General features: G+C 35.1%; 3 protein-coding genes across 5 annotated transcripts in view; 1 reads left to right on the top strand and 2 right to left on the bottom strand.

Moving 5' to 3' along the window:
- LOC141393863 (uncharacterized) overlaps positions 1 to 4721 on the bottom strand; it is a 47763-nt gene extending 43042 nt beyond the window's left edge. Inside the window, exon 1 of the mRNA XM_073967448.1 lies at positions 4686 to 4721. The gene's annotated coding sequence lies outside the window, so the exon portion shown is untranslated. The remainder of the gene's footprint in view (positions 1 to 4685) is intronic.
- The window catches only part of LOC141393860 (uncharacterized), a 37201-nt gene extending 27504 nt beyond the window's left edge, over positions 1 to 9697 (top strand). The window contains exons 1-4 of one of the 2 annotated variants that reach the window (XM_073967446.1): positions 5974 to 6436; positions 8622 to 8860; positions 8939 to 9131; positions 9199 to 9697. In XM_073967446.1, coding sequence (XP_073823547.1) covers positions 6418 to 6436; positions 8622 to 8860; positions 8939 to 9131; positions 9199 to 9509 — 762 coding nt within the window. In that variant the 5' untranslated portion in view covers positions 5974 to 6417 and the 3' untranslated portion in view covers positions 9510 to 9697. Of the gene's footprint in view, positions 1 to 5973; positions 6437 to 8621; positions 8861 to 8938; positions 9132 to 9198 lie in introns of those variants that run through there. The other variant, XM_073967445.1, reaches the window with a different exon arrangement.
- Positions 9698 to 12438: 2741 nt separating this feature from the next.
- On the bottom strand, positions 12439 to 17587 carry LOC141393864 (uncharacterized). 2 transcript variants are annotated; one of them, XM_073967451.1, is made up of 6 exons: positions 16028 to 16137; positions 15782 to 15964; positions 15527 to 15598; positions 15030 to 15323; positions 12823 to 14140; positions 12439 to 12762 (listed from the first exon to the last, which is right to left on the bottom strand). In XM_073967451.1, exons 2-5 carry the CDS (start codon positions 15948 to 15950, stop codon positions 12858 to 12860), a joined length of 1818 nt encoding a protein of 605 aa, XP_073823552.1. In that variant the 5' UTR covers positions 15951 to 15964; positions 16028 to 16137; the 3' UTR covers positions 12439 to 12762; positions 12823 to 12857. The 2 variants fall into 2 exon arrangements, with proteins under 2 accessions (XP_073823552.1, XP_073823550.1); XM_073967449.1 differs by having other exon boundaries at positions 15782 to 17587.
- Between the last annotated feature and the right edge of the window lie 438 nt (positions 17588 to 18025).

The raw sequence follows: 18025 nt of genomic DNA on the forward strand, positions 1-18025 counted from the left end.
TTTTAGGACGAACCACTAAGGCCACAAAACGTGGATTTTTTAAAGATTTTTAGGTCGAACCACTAAGGCCACAAAGCATGGATTTTTTAAAGATTTTTAGGTCGAAACACTAAGGCCACAAAACGTGGATTTTTTAAAGATTTTTATGTCCAACCACGAAGGCCGCAAAACGTGGATTTTTTTAAGATTTTTAGGTCGAACCGCTAAGGCCACAAAACGTGGATTTTTTAAAGATTTTTAGGTCGAACTACTAAGGCCACAAAACGTGGATTTTTTAAAGATTTTTTAGGTCGAACCACTAAGACCACAAAACGTGGATTTTTTAAAGACTTTTAGGTCGAACCACCAAGGCCACAAAACGTGGATTTTTTAAAGATTTTTAGGTCGAAACACTAAGGCCACAAAACGTGGATTTTTTTAAGATTTTTAGGTCGAAACACTAAGGCCACAAAACGTGGATTTTTAAAGATTTTTCGCTGGATCCACTAAGGCCACAAACCGTGGATTTTTTAAAGATTCTTAGGACGAACCACTAAGGCCACAAAAGTGGATTTTTTAAAGATTTTTGGGTCGAACCAATAAAGCCACAAAACGTGGACTTTTTAAAAATTTTAGGTCGAACCACTAAGGCCACAAAACGTGGATTTTTAATCGTAATTTTTATACCCTCAGCATTTATGCTAACGAGGGTATATACACTTTCATACCGGCAAAATGTGCCTCATCGAAATAATGGTTTTAGACCCCAAGTATGTTTGGACGAAATGTGTTTCAGACAATTTGAAGTTGATTTAGCCATGTCCGACCGTCTATCTGGCTGGCTGGTGCGCACGATAACTCTCGAACGGAGCAACCGATTTGGTCCAAAATTTGGCTTTCGTAATATTTTGTCCAAACTTAGTTTAAGTTTGAAGATGGGTTATATCGGTCCACTCCTTCCGTTACCTCCCCCACAAAAGTTCGAAAATGTTCGGAAAATTTGTACGCACTATAACTCTTGAAGAGAGTAACCGATTTGGCCCACACTTTGTACATCGTAAAAGTTTTACCAGACTTATATGAAGTTTAAATATGGACTCAATCGGTCCACTCCATCGGGTACCTCCCACACAAAATTTCGGAAATGTTCGGTTTAGGACCTGCTCTCGAATCGCTTTGGTTTTTGTTGTAATAAATTGTATTCGCTGTCCCCCATACGACGGTACAAGTTTCATAAGGGGCAAGTCCATACTTTCTGAGACCGGTGACACCGAATGTAGTGGTTGGAGCGCAAGATAAATCTCGAACGGTCAATTCGGTCCAAAATTTGTCCTTCTTAATATTTTGTCCTAACATATTTTAAGTTCGAAGATAAACCATGTCGGTCCACTCCTTCAGGTACCTCCCTCACAAAAATTCAAAAATCTTCGGAAAAAATATGCGCACGATAAGTCTTGAAGGGAGTGACTGATGTAATCCATACTCTGCACATCCTAATATATCTACCAGATATAGATCAGGTTCGAATATGGACTATATTTGCCCACACCTTAGGGTACCTCCCACACAAAATTTCGGATAAGTTCACTTTAAGACCTGCACTCGAATCACTTTGATTTTTGTTGAAGCTATTTGCATTGCGACGGTAAAAGTTTTTTCAGGGGCAGGTCCATATTTCTTGGGAAAACTTCCCGAAAGGTGTAAAAAGCCCTATGTCACCATATGTGGCTCTCGAACTGTTCTACCGATTTGGTGCAACATTTGGTCTTCGTCATATTTTATCCAAACTTAGTATCATGGGGCAATATCGGTCCCCAACTTCCGGTACTTCTTTCTCCACACTATTTAAAAAATGTCACTAAAATGTTAGGATGGTCCAATCTTTGGATCGCCTAAAATTTTGTCAAAATTTAGTTTAACTTCTAAAATGGCCCATATCGGTCCTCCCTAAGGGTGGTACCTCCCCCACAAACGTTAAACATTTGTGTTAATTCCTAATCCAAATTTTTGTCGGCAAGTCAAATGTTGAAAAAGGGTCACAAAATTCTGAAGAGACGCTAAATACATTCTATCTGTCCGTAGATGAAAGTTTCAATTCACATTGGCTGGGTATACCTCTGTCGACAAAGCTGACTGACACTTTTTTTACTTGTTTTAAAGATTTTTAGATAGACCCACAAAAGCCACAAAACTTGATTTTTTTTTTAATTTTAGGTTTATTTTATAAAGATTTTTAGCTGGATCCACTAAGGCCACAAACCGTGGATTTTTTAAAGATTTTGGAACGAATTTCCGTTAGCGGCACCTGAAGGCTTTTTCACCACAGGTAGTCCTTTCGGTCCTGATTCCAATGGTATATAACTTTTATCCCGGTAATGTATACTCTCCGAGATAAAAGTCTCGAAAGTTCGGATAAAACCCTAACTTGGACATAATTTAGACATAGGGTAAGTGCTCCTATCTCCGGCATGTACCAGTAGTCGGCATCTTTCGTATTTGAGTTTAAATAACTCAAAATTTCTGTAACAAAATATGAAAATAATATCAAAAAGGCTTTAACAATACTCTCAGCTAACTATGTGTAAAATTTCATTGAGCTAAGACCATTTATTATATCGAAATTTAGCTTTTTGTTAGTGAGCGTTTTTCACCACAACCGAAAATGCATGTCTCTTAAGAAAAAATTAGTGGATAGGTCAACATAATAATGTCTGTAATTATATTAAAATTTAAAAAACTTTTACAAGATTGTTGTTGTTTTCGTAAAGAATAGTCAAAAGAACACTTTAGAAAAATAAATTATTAAAAAATTATTTTAATTCTGGCCTTTTTGGCGATGCCGACTTTAGGGACAACAAAATGTAAAGTTTGCCAGAAGTCGGCATGGGGTGAAAAACACCCGATTTGTCCGTTATTTTTAGCTCAAAATTGTACAAAAATGTTAAATAAGTACTTTAAAGTCTAATTAATAAAAATAGTTTGATTAAAATAATGATTTTTTAGTGATTTAGGCATGGTTTGAAGTGCGTACATTTGTGTCATGCCGGCAATTGGGTAATAGTTGCCGACTATAGCACCAAATAATTTATTTAAGCAATATATTTACAATTGTTTTACTTTTATGATGTAAAATTATTTGAAATATGAACTAATACTGTAGATACTACTGACCTTTCAAGTAATTTCGTTTATGTTAAAAACAAATATAAAACTAACAATTTTAAATGAATTCCAAATGTTAACAAAATCTTTATTTTATTTATCTTTTAAAGGCAATATCGGTTGAAATATGTGTTATTTGTGTAAAAGTATGCTTTTTGTTATTTAAAATAATAAAAAAGAACATTTATATACAAAAATGCAAGGTGCCGACTATTGGAACATGTGATGCCGACTATTGGAAAATGGTGCCGACTACTAGCAAAAAAGCACTATTCTAATAAATTCGCAAATTTCACAAGTTTTAAAAGAAATAATTCAAAATTTCTTTATGTCATCGGAAAGTAAACTAAATTTCGAAGCAAATAAGCTTTATTTCATTGCAATTGGCCAAATTGTGTCGGAATGGCGAAGGATTGAAGTTAGGCAAACTCTTAAAGTGCCGACTATTGGTGCACTTACCCTATTTACTAAAGTCGAATCGAATCTTGTCCCCCAGAACTCAACAGTGTTCTGTATGTATGGGGAAAATCCAGACTTCCCGAGAAGTAGGCCAAAGAAATATCTGACATTTAGATGCTTATATCTCGGGAAGTATGAACATATCCTATTCATGTTGTATACTGGTGCGCTTAGGGGGACAAGACTTATCTGTAAAAATTAAAAATTAAGTCCAACTTAGGGATTTTCTTGAACTGCCGAGGCCTATATCTCGGGATGTATACATTTACGGGACAAAAATTATATATTATTGGAATCCGAATAGAAAGGGCTATCTGTTATGGAAAGCCGGTCTTCCTAACTTAGGTGCCTTTAAAGGATATTAAAGCCAAAATTTTTAGTAACACTCACTAAGGCCTCAAAACGTAGATTTTTTAAGTTTTTTAGATACACCCACTAAGGCCACAAAACGTGAATTTTTTAAAACTATCTTATTTTTTAATTATATTCGAGAGTATATGAACTTTTGTTACACACTGTAATGACGACTATACATTCAAAATTCCAAGACAGTTGTTGTAAACATCTCAGATAAACGAATTTCTCCGGAATATATTTTGTTGAGTGTTGTTGTAATAATAGAAACTTGTAGTCTCACGTGCCAGCTTATCACATCTTATCTGATTTTATTTCGTAAAACAAACACACAGCAGTATGTGTTCAATTTATGTAATATTTGTAGGAAATGTTGATATTTTCAAAACAATATTGGAGGTAGCTATACCACTCAAGTTGAAAAGGGGTGCAAGTTTTTCCATCTTACAATCAATTTTCCGAATTGTTTGATATTCATTTCTCCTGTAGTAGGTGGGAATACAGCCTCCTTTCCTATTGCATGGAAGTTGCATATAATTGTATCACACTGTACTTCATAACTTCACACAATCTCGTTGCATCTCTTGGTCTCTCTTTTTAATTGACATTCATATTCATTTTAATTTGCAAAAATCCCCCCCCAAGACCTGAATGATCATGACTCAATAATGTTATTATGACAACAATGATTTTGTAGTTTTTCATCTTCTCTTTTATGGGGATTTACTTACCACCGTCAAACAAACATTGACACTTGTGACGTCACAAATAACAAGCACCAAAATAATATTATTTTCCAGGGATGGAAAATTCAGTACAATAGTACTTTTTTCAGTACCATTTCACTATAAAAAGTACCGGAGTACCCCCGCGGCCAATGCAGTACCATTTCCATACTCTAGTCTAGAAAAATTGTATTCGGAACTAAAAATGCAAAAATTAAAAATTAAAATTTCTAGAAATTTTATAAACCTATGCTGATCATTTTCTTCGTGGAGCTCTTCCACCCTTTGAGAATCCGTAATATTAAGTTACAGTCACTACGGTAGACTAATCATTTAAAAGATTCACATCGAGCGGTATCGAAGTACATTCCAATATGAGAATCTGCAATACCTCTTTTATGGGGGCTATACATATTAGTGCTGGAAAACTATCGACAGTCTAACTATCGTTTTGATTACTGACGAAAAACAAAGTTTACATTGGCCACCAAAACATTTTTTGGACTATCTGTCACGAATTATTTAAAAAGAAAATCATTTGTTCAGAGTTCAATATAAATAAGGGTTTACGACAGCGATCAAAACGACAGTCTGACTATCGATAGTTTGCCAGCTCCAGGCTATTTAAAACGAAAACAAAGTATCTAATTTCAGTAATTTCGATGGGATACTGAGGCTAAATCTTTTAAAATACCGTTCTATTAGAGCGATATCAGAACGTTTACCCGCACTGACAAATTTCTGGGGGAGAGTTTTGTGGCCCCAAGACAAAATACTAAATTTCAACAAATTTGGTATGATAATGTGGCTCAAACCTTCGAAATACCGAAAATCGGGAGGTACCGTTGTATGGGAGCTATATCAAAACGTGAACCGATAGAGCCCATTTGCAATACCAAACTTCCTAGGAGAAATTAAAGCTTCTGTACCAAATAAAAAAGCTCCATATTAAATATTGAGAGCTGTATATAGAATTCAAAAGACGGACGGACCTGGTTATATACTTTATAGGGTCTCCCACGAATATTTCGATGTGTTACAAACAGAATGACAAAGTTAATTATACCCTCCAGTATGGTATACAAAAATATACCATTTTGGAACATTCTTCTGATTTCATAGATTTAAGCCTTAGTTGTTCTTTTTTACTGAATAAAATTTTTTTATTTTTTTTTCCTTAAAAATAATAAAAAGTACCTTTTCATTGAAAAAAGTACCATCTTAGTACTTTTTGAAATTTTCATTTTTCCATCCCTGTTATTTTCTTAAAAAAAGCTACAGAACAAAGCTTTTAGTTGATTCCTCTTCGTTTGGAGTTGTTAAGGTTAACTAAAAACTGGTGCCTTGGTGCCTGCATTTGGTCCGATCCACTTCTTGTTATTTCATTGTCATTTCTATAGTTGTTTCGTGTTTTTGTGTTTTTCTTTTCTTTTTTGTTACAACAAGATTTGAAAGGAATTGACTTAAAGACCGACATGGTTCGCGCTATTCTGCTTTTGGGGGTTTATTCTAAATGCCCCAACAAGTAAACGTCACATTCGCAAAACGGTAGCAGACGCGAGAGGTTCGTTTGGTGGCTCGCATTGATGTTTAACGTGACTCAAAGTTAATCAACAAAAAACATAAACTGTGATAAAAACTAACAACAACAAGATAATTTAAATATTAGTTTATAAAACATTCGTTCACAAAACAATTTTTGTTAATTATTTTAATTGAAAGCAATAACAACAACAAAATGTCGTGTAATAATGAAGGTATGTTGAAATTCGTGAATTTTTCTTAGCAAAACAAAAAAAAACGCGTTCATGTTTCAACAACAGAGTAAGCCACATAGTATGGGTAGTTCCCATGGTGAAAGTTGGCCTTAGTGGTTCGACCTAAAAATCTTTAAAAAATCCACGTTTTGTGTCCTTAGTGGTTGGACCTAAAAATCTTTAAAAAATCCACGTTTTGTGGCCTTAGTGGTTGGACCTAAAAATCTTTAAAAAATCCACGTTTTGTGGCCTTAGTGGTTCGACCTAAAAATCTTTAAAAAATCCACGTTTTGTGGCCTTAGTGGTTGGACCTAAAAATCTTTAAAAAATCCACGTTTTGTGGCCTTAGTGGTTGGACCTAAAAATCTTTAAAAAATCTACGTTTTGTGGCCTTAGTGGTTCGACCTAAAAATCTTTAAAAAATCCACGTTTTGTGTCCTTAGTGGTTGGACCTAAAAATCTTTAAAAAATCCACGTTTTGTGGCCTTAGTGGTTCGACCTAAAAATCTTTAAAAAATCCACGTTTTGTGTCCTTAGTGGTTGGACATAAAAATCTTTAAAAAATCCACGTTTTGTGGCCTTAGTGGTTCGACCCAAAAATCTTTAAAAAATCCACGTTTTGTGGCCTTAGTGGTTCGACTTAAAAATCTTTAAAAAATCCACGTTTTGTGGCCTTAGTGTTTCGACCTAAAAATTTTTAAAAAATCCACGTTTTGTGGCCTTATTGGTTGGACGTAAAAATCTTTAAAAAATCCTCGTTTTGTGGCCTTACCCTGCGTTTACAAATGACAGTATTGGCAAGACAATAGCAAAAATACAAACCTTTTTCACAAATACATTTATAAATTTTTAATAGGTATAGAGAAAAATATGAATGTATAGGTGAAAATGGTTTGTAACTTTGCTATTGTCTTGCCAATACTGTCTGTGTGTAAACGCCTAGTTAGTGGTTCCACCTAAAAATCTTTAAAAAATCCACGTTTTGTGGCCTTAGCGGTTGGACCTAAAAATCTTAAAAAAAAATCCACGTTTTGTGGCCTTAGTGGTTGGACCTAAAAATCTTTAAAAAATCCACGTTTTGTGGCCTTAGTGGTTGGACCTAAAAATCTCTAAAAAATCCACGTTTTGTGGCCTTAGTGGTTGGACCTAAAAATCTTTAAAAAATCCACGTTTTGTGGCCTTAGTGGTTGGACGTAAAAATCTTTAAAAAAATCCACGTTTTGTGGCCTTAGTGGTTGGACCTAAAAATCTTTAAAAAATCAACGTTTTGTGGCCTTAGTGGTTCGACCTAAAAATCTTTAAAAAAAATCCACGTTTTGTGGCCTTAGTGGTTGGACCTAAAAATCTTTTAAAAATCCTCGTTTTGTGGCCTTAGTGGTTGGACCTAAAAATCTTTTAAAAATCCTCGTTTTGTGGCCTTAGTGGTTCGACCTAAAAATCTTTAAAAATCCACATTTTGTGGCCTTAGTGGTTGGACCTAAAAATCTTTAAAAAATCCACGTTTTGTGGCCTTAGTGGTTCGACCTAAAAATCTTTAAAAAATCCACGTTTTGTGGCCTTAGTGGGCCTAGCTATAAATCTTTAAAAAATCCACGTTTTGTGGCCTTAGTGGTTGGACCTAAAAATCTTTAAAAAAAAATCCACGTTTTGTGGCCTTAGTGGGTCTACCTAAAAATCTTTAAAAAATCCACGTTTTGTGGCCTTAGTGGTTCGACCTAAAAATCTTTAAAAAAATCCTTGTTTTGTGGCCTTAGTGGTTGGACCTAAAAATCTTTAAAAAATCCACGTTTTGTGACCTTAGTGGTTCGACCTAAAAATCTGTAAAAAATCCTTGTTTTGTGGCCTTAGTGGGTGTACCTAAAAGTCTTTAAAAAATCCACGTCTTGTGGCCTTAGTAGTTCGGCCTAAAAATCATTAAAAATACTCGTCATGTGGGCTTTGTGGTTCGACTTAAAAATCTTTAAAAAAATCCACGTTTTGTGGCCTTAGTGGGTCTACCTAAGAATCTTTACAAAAATTCACATTTTGTGGCCTTATTGGTTCGACTAAAAAATCTATAGTTTCCCCATAAACATCTTTTAAAAACTCGCAAGTGTTCAGGTTTAGTTTTGAAAAATCTCCATTTATTGCTCAAATAGCCTTGAAAAAAATTGATCTTAAAAAATTCTTTCATTTTTCATTTCAGTTTTTAATTGGAATGGTTTAGTACCACAAGCCCACATGGAATGCCAATTCAATATTACCAATGATGCTAATGGACCCATTACCCCGTTACCCAATCAGAGTGTTCCCACTCTATTGGCTGTGGTCATGAATTTATTCAATCATATTTTAATTGTCACCCTGACCGGATACATGGTCTATAAATGTTGGCTATTGGAGTTTCAAAAGACCGCCCTGCATGCTCATCTTTGCACAATTGGGGTAAGTGGTTGGAAAAATATACAAGCATAATTTTGAACTTAAATCTTACAACTTTCAATTGCGTCTCTTCTCTTCCAGTTCGTCTTGTTAATGGCCGAGGGTGTTATGGTTCGTTATCGTGCAAATATTCTATTCGATGACTATTCGGCTGAGAGCAAGACTTTATTGCATGCTCTATTGCAATTTATGGGTGGATTTTTGGGTATCATTGGCACACTGCAAAAATATTGGGGTAAAGAGACACATTTTAAATCGCGGCATGCAAAATTTGGTAAGTGGGTGTTACCGTTACTTTTGTAATGAATGAAAATTAATTTTATTTTTTTCTCTTCTTCCAGGTTTGGCCGCCTGCATATTTTGTTTCATCAACTTCGTTGCTGGTTTCTGTACCCTAATATTACCCTCTACCCGCATGACCATGAAACTGCTGCACACATCATTGGGCCTTTTAACTTTTGTAACCGGGATGTTGGCTCAAATATTTGGCTATGATACGGGATTCTTTAGTCGCAACTTTACCCACAAACGTCTCTTTAAGTTTGTCACCTTTGTTATTTTAGCGATATCCATTATTGGTCCCTTTAAAATGATAACCTATAAAATGCACAACACTTTCATTGGTTTTATGCCCCAAGCTAACAATATTTAGACCAGAAAGGGAGAGAAAGAGAAGTGGAGATTATTTGTATGTTGTGACGATCAAAATCTGTGATTTGTTTGGTTTTAAGATAAATGTTGTTCCCTTGGAACTATGTTCTTTGTTTGTATATTGTTCTAGAAAAGATAAGTTATTCTTAACAAAAATATAGTATTTAAAATAATTGTTGTAATCAAAAAGTATGACTTGTAAGAACTTTATAAGTGGTTATTCTGAAAGAAATGGTGCTTCTATAGAACATTTCTGACAGAAAGCGGGATTCTGTAGAACCTTTCCGAATGAAAGCGGGCTTCTATAGAACCTTTCTAAAAGAAAATGTGCTTCTATAGGGCTTTTCTGGAAGAAATGGTGCTTCTATAGACCCTTTATGATAGAAAGGGTGCTTCTATAGACCCTTTATGATAGAAAGGGTGTTTCTATAGACCCTTTTGATAGAAAGGGAGCTTCTATAGACCCTTTATGATAGAAAGGGTGCTTCTATAGACCCTTTATGATAGAAAGGGAGCTTCTATAGACCCTTTATGATAGAAAGGGTGCTTCTATAGACCCTTTATGATAAAAAGGAAGCTTCTATAGACCCTTTATGATAGAAAGGGTGCTTCTATAGACCCATTCTGAAAGAAAGGGTGCTTCCATAGAACCTTTCTGAAAGAATGGGTGCTTCCATAGAACCTTTCTGAAAGAAAGGGTGCTCCCATAGAACCTTTCTGAAAGAAAGGGTGCTCCCATAGAACCTTTCTGAAAGAAAGGGTGCTCCCATAGAACCTTTCTGAAAAAAAGGGTGCTTCTATAGACCCTTTATGATAGAAATGGTGCTTCTATAGACCCTTTATGATAGAAAGGGTGCTTCTATAGACCCTTTATGATAGAAAGGGTGCTTCTATAGACCCTTTATGATAGAAAGGGTGCTTCTATAGACCCTTTATGATAGAAAGGGTGCTTCTATAGACCCTTTATGATAAAAAGGGAGATTCTATAGACCCTTTATGATAGAAAGGGTGCTTCTATAGACCCATTCTGAAAGAAAGGGTGCTTCCATAGAACCTTTCTGAAAGAAAGCGTGCTTCCATAGAACCTTTCTGAAAGAAAGGGTGCTTCCATAGAACCTTTCTGAAAGAAAGGGTGCTTCCATAGAACCTTTCGGAAAGAATGGGTGCTTCCATAGAACCTTTCTGAAAAAAAGGGTGCTCCCATAGAACCTTTCTGAAAGAAAGGGTGCTCCCATAGAACCTTTCTGAAAGAAAGGGTGCTTCTATAGACCCTTTATGATAGAAATGGTGCTTCTACAGACCCTTTATGATAGAAAGGGTGCTTCTATAGACCCTTTATGATAGAAAGGGTGCTTCTATAGACCCTTTATGATAGAAAGGGTGCTTCTATAGACCCTTTATGATAGAAAGGGTGCTTCTATAGACCCTTTATGATAGAAAGGGTGCTTCTATAGACCCTTTATGATAGAAAGGGAGCTTCTATAGACCCTTTATGATAGAAAGGGTGCTTCTATAGACCCTTTATGATAGAAAGGGTGCTTCTATAGACCCTTTATGATAAAAAGGGAGATTCTATAGACCCTTTATGATAGAAAGGGTGCTTCTATAGACCCATTCTGAAAGAAAGGGTGCTTCCATAGAACCTTTCTGAAAGAAAGCGTGCTGCCATAGAACCTTTCTGAAAAAAAGGGTGCTTCCATAGAACCTTTCTGAAAGAATGGGCGCTTCCATAGAACCTTTCTGAAAGAAAGGGTGCTCCCATAGAACCTTTCTGAAAGAAAGGGTGCTCCCATAGAACCTTTCTGAAAGAAAGGGTGCTTCTATAGACCCTTTATGATAGAAAGGGTGCTTCTATAGACCTTTATGATAGAAAAGGTGCTTCTATAGACCCTTTATGATAGAAAGGGTGCTTCTATAGACCCTTTATGATAGAAAGGATGCTTCTATAGACCCTTTATGATAGAAAGGGTGCTTCTATAGACCCTTTATGATAGAAAGGGTGCTTCTATAGACCCTTTATGATACAAAGGGTGCTTCTATAGACCCTTTATGATAGAAAGGGTGCTTCTGTAGACCCTTTGTGATAGAAAGGGTGCTTCTGTAGACCCTTTATGGTAGAAAGGGTGCTTCTATAGACCCTTTGTGATAGAAAGGGTGCTTCTATAGACCCTTTATGATAGAAAGGGTGCTTCTATAGACCCTTTATGATAGAAAGGGTGCTTCTATAGACCCTTTATGATAGAAAGGGTGCTTCTATAGACCCTTTATGATAGAAGGGGGGCTTCTATAGACCCTTTATGATAGAAAGGGTGCTTCCATAGAACCTTTATGATAGAAAGGGTGCTTCTAAGGGCCATTTCTGAAAGAAAGGGTGCTTCTATAGACCCTTTATGATAGAAAGGGTGGTTCTAAGGGCCATTTCTGAAAGAAAGGGTACTTCTAAAGGCCATTTCTAAAAGATAGGGTGCTTCTAAGGGCCATTTCTGAAAGAAAGGGTGCTTCTAATGCTCGGCTGACTTTGAAACGTATTCGTGCATGAAACTATGAAATTGCAATACTGGAGAACCCCTAGTTTCATGCACGAATACAAAGCAACAGACGTTTCGGAAGTCAGCCTTCTTTTCTGAAAGGAAGGGCGCTTCTAAATGCCATTTCTTAAAGAAAGGGTGCTTTATCATGATCTAGGGGGAAAGGTTCAATGTTAAAAACGGGAACATCTAGATAAACTAGCCTATCTGGCAATACTGAGTATTCGCAATGATGCAGTTGTGCAGGCAATACAAATATACAATGGCAAGTGCAAGACAATCAAGAGTAGTTTCAGCCCAGTTACGGTCAGGTCAATGTAGCCGCATCAATTCATATTGGGATTGTATTGAACTCGAACAACACGCTGCATTTGCTACTTCCAGCTAAAAGCTTTTAAATAATTCGTTTTTTAGTACTTTATTTTAATATGTTGGTTTAGTCTAGTTTAGTAACTAGACTAGTATTGGTTAAGATATATTCTGTAATATAGGTTTCCTTTAAGGCTTGCATATAAAAATATGAAAAATATTTAAAATGTTAAGTTGTAATCTTTAAAATAAACATAAAATCCAAACATTAACGATTGTTACGTTGATTGGCCGAAATTTTCGTAATAGCATCCGGAATATTGCCATTAACACTTTCCAACAATTTAGTTAGCCAGCCATCCTCATTGTTGAAACCCATTAACATCATAGCATGCACAGAATTATTGATGCGTTCATCTAAAATGACGATTTTAAATATGTTAGATATTCAAATAAATGTGATGCTCTTCAACTTACCAGGATGATAAACAGACATGGTGGTGCTTTCTTTTTTAGAAATTTAAATTATTTAAAGTTGTTGGTGTTGTTGGTCTGACAGCTGGTGTTACTTTGTTGTCCTGGGATGAAGTATTTAATTTTAACAATGGTTCCGAAATACTATTATTACATTCATTCTCATTATCTTCTTGACGTTTCTTTTGCTCTCCATTATTTTCAACTGATTTAAAGGAAGGTGTTGTAGTATTTAAATAATTCATGGATTTTGAAATATCATTGATTTGCTGAGCAAAATTTGCCTCTTCACGTAGATTTGCAGCAAATGGTTGTTTAGCCTCCACATCACCCTCAACTTCACCCGTGAGTTCAAACATTTTCGCAAACATATTATTGAAATTTTTCCATATCTCAAAACCATTTCTTACAAGTTCCGGATCGTGACTTTGAATAAAGTGTTTTAGTGATTGGCTCGAGGCTTCTTTAGATCTAGCCGAAAGAGTTTCATGTATAACTTTGTTTGGGTTTTCAGATGATTTTCCTTGACCTCTTTGTGTTATCACGTTTTCGGCTTCATTTAACGTTTTCAAAATCAGCTTATGATCAATAGTTTTTCTGGGAATTTTGGTATTGAAAGTTGCACTATCAGTTCTGTTATTTGCTGCTACCATTCCCGGTTGTTCACAATCAATTGTTGTCGTCGATTCCGGATCCTTCGCTGTTGAAGTTTCATGTATAACATTGGTTTCAATTGCTCCTGTCTTCACAGAAATTGCATCGACATTTTGTCCCTCTACATTTGTAGATCCCAGTGCTAACTTGCATTTGGAGTCTTGATCAAAATTTCCCAGTGGAATTTTAGTAATACCTGCAGCGGTTTCTTCTGTACCAAATTCCTTAACAAAGTTATTCATCATTTCAAATAACTGTGTAAAGAAACTTTGATGAACATGACTACATTCCTCGTTCCGATCACTTTCTTTGCACTTTTCACCATCTACATTGGGTTTGAGTATCATCAGGTGGTCATAGTTGACGCATTGAGTACACTTGTAACGAAACCCAACAATAGGTTCCATAACACATGAGTCGCATTTCACATTCAAAGACACGTTATTGGCATCATGAGAAACATTCGTTTTTGGCAAATGACCTTCAACAGCCGTAGGATTAACTGTTTTAGACGAATCAGATGTATTATTAGCCATTGTGGCTGGATTGTCCTCTTCAAGTGTTGATTGATTCATGGGGGCAATGTATATATGAGGTATATTGAGTGGCCTCCTAGGGACAAAATAATCAGCCTCATTCTCAATATCAACTTCATCACCGTTGTCATCTAAAGAAGAAAACATACTGTTATAAAGACATATGTATGTGTATAGTTTTCAAATTTTAGGAAGTTGCAAATAGTCGAAACCATAGCTCATTGAAAAGAAAACTACATGATTCTACAAAAACAATAGCGGTATTCACTCATGTTGGTAAAGTGGCATTGTAGATCTTGTACATCTTGTTAATATTGTAGATCTACAAGTGTTTACAATACCACAACAACAAAATACATGAACGTTTAATTTACAACAGGGTTGTTAATTTACTCGACCTAAAAGTATTGTAAACATTCCATTGTACTTTTACAAGGGTTAGAACAGCTGATTCTTGTGTCGTCACTTTGTTGTGAGTTTTATTTATTTCGGAGTTTTGTTTTTTTGGTAGAAAAAATGGGAAAAATAAAAAGAATAAAAGAATGGAGACAAGAAAAAAAAACATTTTTTATGAAAAAAGTGTAATAAAACTGAAACTAAAAGATAGCCTTAAGACGACGTTAAGATGCTTTGATTTGTTTACGATATTCACAAAAAAGGCATTCACACTTCGTTGTAAAAAACCCTGGTACATATAATGTACTATATGTACCAGGGTTGTAAATCTACTACAATGAGTGAATACCGCTAATAACATAACAAGTATTGGGGCGTTTCGGGGACCGTATCTAGGGAGGTATTCGTTTTCCTAGAAATAAATTACTGTTGTAGTCATCATGTCAACACGATCGGAAAAGTGACCTTGAAAATTCGTCTAATTCTTCTTTAATATTGTCAACATAAATGGCCGAAGACGTAACAGGAGAAGCGTGTAATAAAAAGGCACCTACGACACATTATGATTACCTTATTAAACATTTTGATTCAAGTTTTTTATTTTAGAGTATTTTTCAGACTTACCAATCCAATAATAACGTAGTTTATGAGTGTCCTGCTTGAGTTCATTGAATAGATATTTTGCGATACCTTTGTAGCAATGGTCAAAATATCTAGTGAATTTTGTTCCATTTAATTTGTATGTAATTTTAACATATGACGGATATCGGTGGTCACTATGAGAGGTTCCTGGTGTCGGTTGAGCCGGAAATTCAGTGAAATTTTTTGTACCGACAAAGACATGATGAAAGCATCCTAGTTTCTTTAAATCAAAGTACTCACATGAATCGCCAATGTCGATTTCGTCGGCATTATTGTCTGAAAAAAAAAAAACGATGAAATAAAGATGGATTAAGAAATATTTGAGGGAAAAATGTTAAACTCCAGCTTTTCAGTAGCTTGGGGAAACAAATACATATTCACACAGAAGCTGCTAAAAACAAAACACTGCATCCATCTTATCACGTCAGAGATGAATCTTTTCTTACAGATTTAGATTCAATATTGAATTTAAGACGTACCAAACCATTTTAGTTTCTTAAAAGCAAAGTAATCACATGAATTCAGAATGTCGATTTCGTCGCCATTATTGTCTGAAAAAAAAAACAATGAAATAAAGATGGATTAAGAAATATTTTAGAAAAACAAGTTAGCAATAGGTTGGGGTAACACATATCCCACACAAAAGCTAAAATCAAAACACTGCACTCCATCTTATTACGTCAGAGATGAATCTTTTCTTACAGATTTAGATTAATATTGAATTTAAGACGTACCAATCCAATAAAAACGTAGTTCGCCATTATCCTTCATCTCCTCCGGCAGTCGGGAAATCAAATATGTTTTAAATATTTCAAAACTACTAAAATAGTTTACATCACGACTACATTTATTGCATGTTCCATTTGGCAAAATGTAGGTAATCTTGACACAACCGATAACCATATCTGTAAATTTTCCTATGGACAAAATGTATTTCTTATGAGAATTATTTTTTTTTCTTGAAGCGACGTCAAATATACATAGATCAGCGATATTTAAGTTTAAATCGGTGCATTCCATAGATCGGTTGAACTCCAAAATAGAGTTGAGTAGTTCCGGAACCAACTAGTTCCATGGAACTATTCCGAACCATGGTACAATTATTACAGGTAAAAGCAAGTGTTGTTGTACAACAAACGTAACAACAACTACATAGAGATTTGTTGTTGGAAGTAATACAAGTGTCAAAGCCTTTCCATCCAAAAAGTAAATAAAAATATGAAACATCAACATATTTTGAAGTTTTACGAATATTGTTTTTAGTTTTTTTAAATATAATTGTTTAAAGAGATTTAATAAGACGCTTTGTAGTTTGTAATTTTAACGTTTTTCTACCTGTCTTCTTAGCGGGAATTCGTATTAGCGGTAGGTTTTACTGTTAATAACATGTCCAGAATGAAAAAGAATTATTTGTTTTGATGGAATCTCTGAAGCCCAGGATTTAAAATCGTCAAGAAAAGTTCTCAAACAGATTTATTGGAAGTACAAGAAAGAAATAACACAAGAACCACATAATGCAGTCCAGGTCTATTTAAAACCCAATGATGCGAGACAAAACATAAGCATTCCGTTTTTCTGCTTTGCCCTTGGAAGAGAAGAGTACTTCTACACACAAACGTTATACTATGTTCAACAGTGTGAGGATGGCCATCAATGACATAGAGGAATACCAATCACGGATAGCAAAAATAATTGCAAATTACGGCACCATTGCTCAGACAAAATGTCATTCGATAAGTGGACACTCCCAGGTTCTTTTTAAAACATAAACAAATGAAATAGACGAAAATTCTGACCCTTATATACGTATTTATTTAAAAAAAATATAATAAATAAAAGTTAAAAAGGATAAAGTTAACAAAGGAATATGTCCAGTCGGAGTGACCTATGCAAAGGTAAGAAAGTGTAAAGAACTAGACGAGTAAACGCCAAGACTTTTCAGAAGGTTAACATGGGAAATGCTCTGGATCTGGAACCATGTTGTGTCGTCTTGTGGGCGATTGGAACCCACTATCTTCATCCATGCTAACTTCTGCACATTGGTCAGTTTTGTTAGTAGTGCTTGTATAAAGTAGTCTTCATTAAATACTGCATAATTTCCGAACCCCATTGGTGCCATGACCTGGTTATTGTCATTTGGAGATTATTGTGTTCATCCTGTGAAGACGGAGATGGTTATTTATGGAAGTAGAATATAATTAAAATAAAGCTTTAGATGAAACCTGTGTTAGCACATAACTCTTGATTCATTGTTTTCCTTTAGGCTTGAGTAAAGGAATGTGGTAGCATCTATGGATGAAAGCATAACCATTGTAATCATTTTCATGCTATGAAACGGTGGGCAATGACATATTCTATTTCACATGGAAGATCGACTCATTTAGAATTTTTTATCTCTGTTCCCCTTATTGAAAGTTCTTCGAAGAGACATTTCCTATAACGTCTACCATACCATGTATTTGGACGAATCTGATCAATCATATTCGACAGCGGAGGGGCATAAATTCATTACAGCGTTATTTCATGTAATATCTGCAGATTTTCCATCAATTTTTTGCAATTTCAAACAATTTGGATTTTATGAGGCTGAGGCAAACACAGCCACCAATGTTCAAAACTGTTATTTTAATCAATTAAGAATAATTTTAAAGCGCAAACATATATGTTTGTAACAAAAATATTTTCATCCTATTCAGAAAAAAAAACAAAATAAGTAATTTGACAAAGAAACAAAAGCAAAAATATCAAAACTTCAGATTGACTTTGGCACTAGTATTACGGCAAAATCAAATCAGCTGGCACTTGCTTTTACCTGTAATAATTGTACCATGATTCCGAACAAGGAACTGTTGGAACTATATCATGGTACAATTAGAAAGGTAGATGCCTCAGCCCAGCTTATCGAATCTAAAACGTCAAAGAACTAGGAATTCGCCATGAAAAATCATGCCTTAATAAGGCAAAAATAAAAAAAATTA

Source organism: Musca autumnalis, unplaced genomic scaffold, assembly GCF_047663935.1.
Source record: "Musca autumnalis isolate F117 unplaced genomic scaffold, ASM4766393v1 scaffold_2, whole genome shotgun sequence".
Classification (NCBI taxonomy): Eukaryota; Metazoa; Arthropoda; class Insecta; order Diptera; family Muscidae; genus Musca; species Musca autumnalis.

What these genes read in the sequence shown, in the direction of transcription:
- LOC141393864 (XM_073967449.1), bottom strand. Translation starts at nt 16,067, where the DNA reads ATGGAATGCACCGATTTAAACTTAAATATCGCTGATCTATGTATATTT. An exon ending in ACTACGTTTTTATTGGATTG is followed by an intron (nt 15,599 to 15,781) that starts GTACGTCTTAAA and finishes TTTTTTTTTCAG; the next exon opens with ACAATAATGGCGACGAAATC. An exon ending in ACTACGTTATTATTGGATTG is followed by an intron (nt 14,141 to 15,029) that starts GTAAGTCTGAAA and finishes TTTCTTCTTTAG; the next exon opens with ATGACAACGGTGATGAAGTT.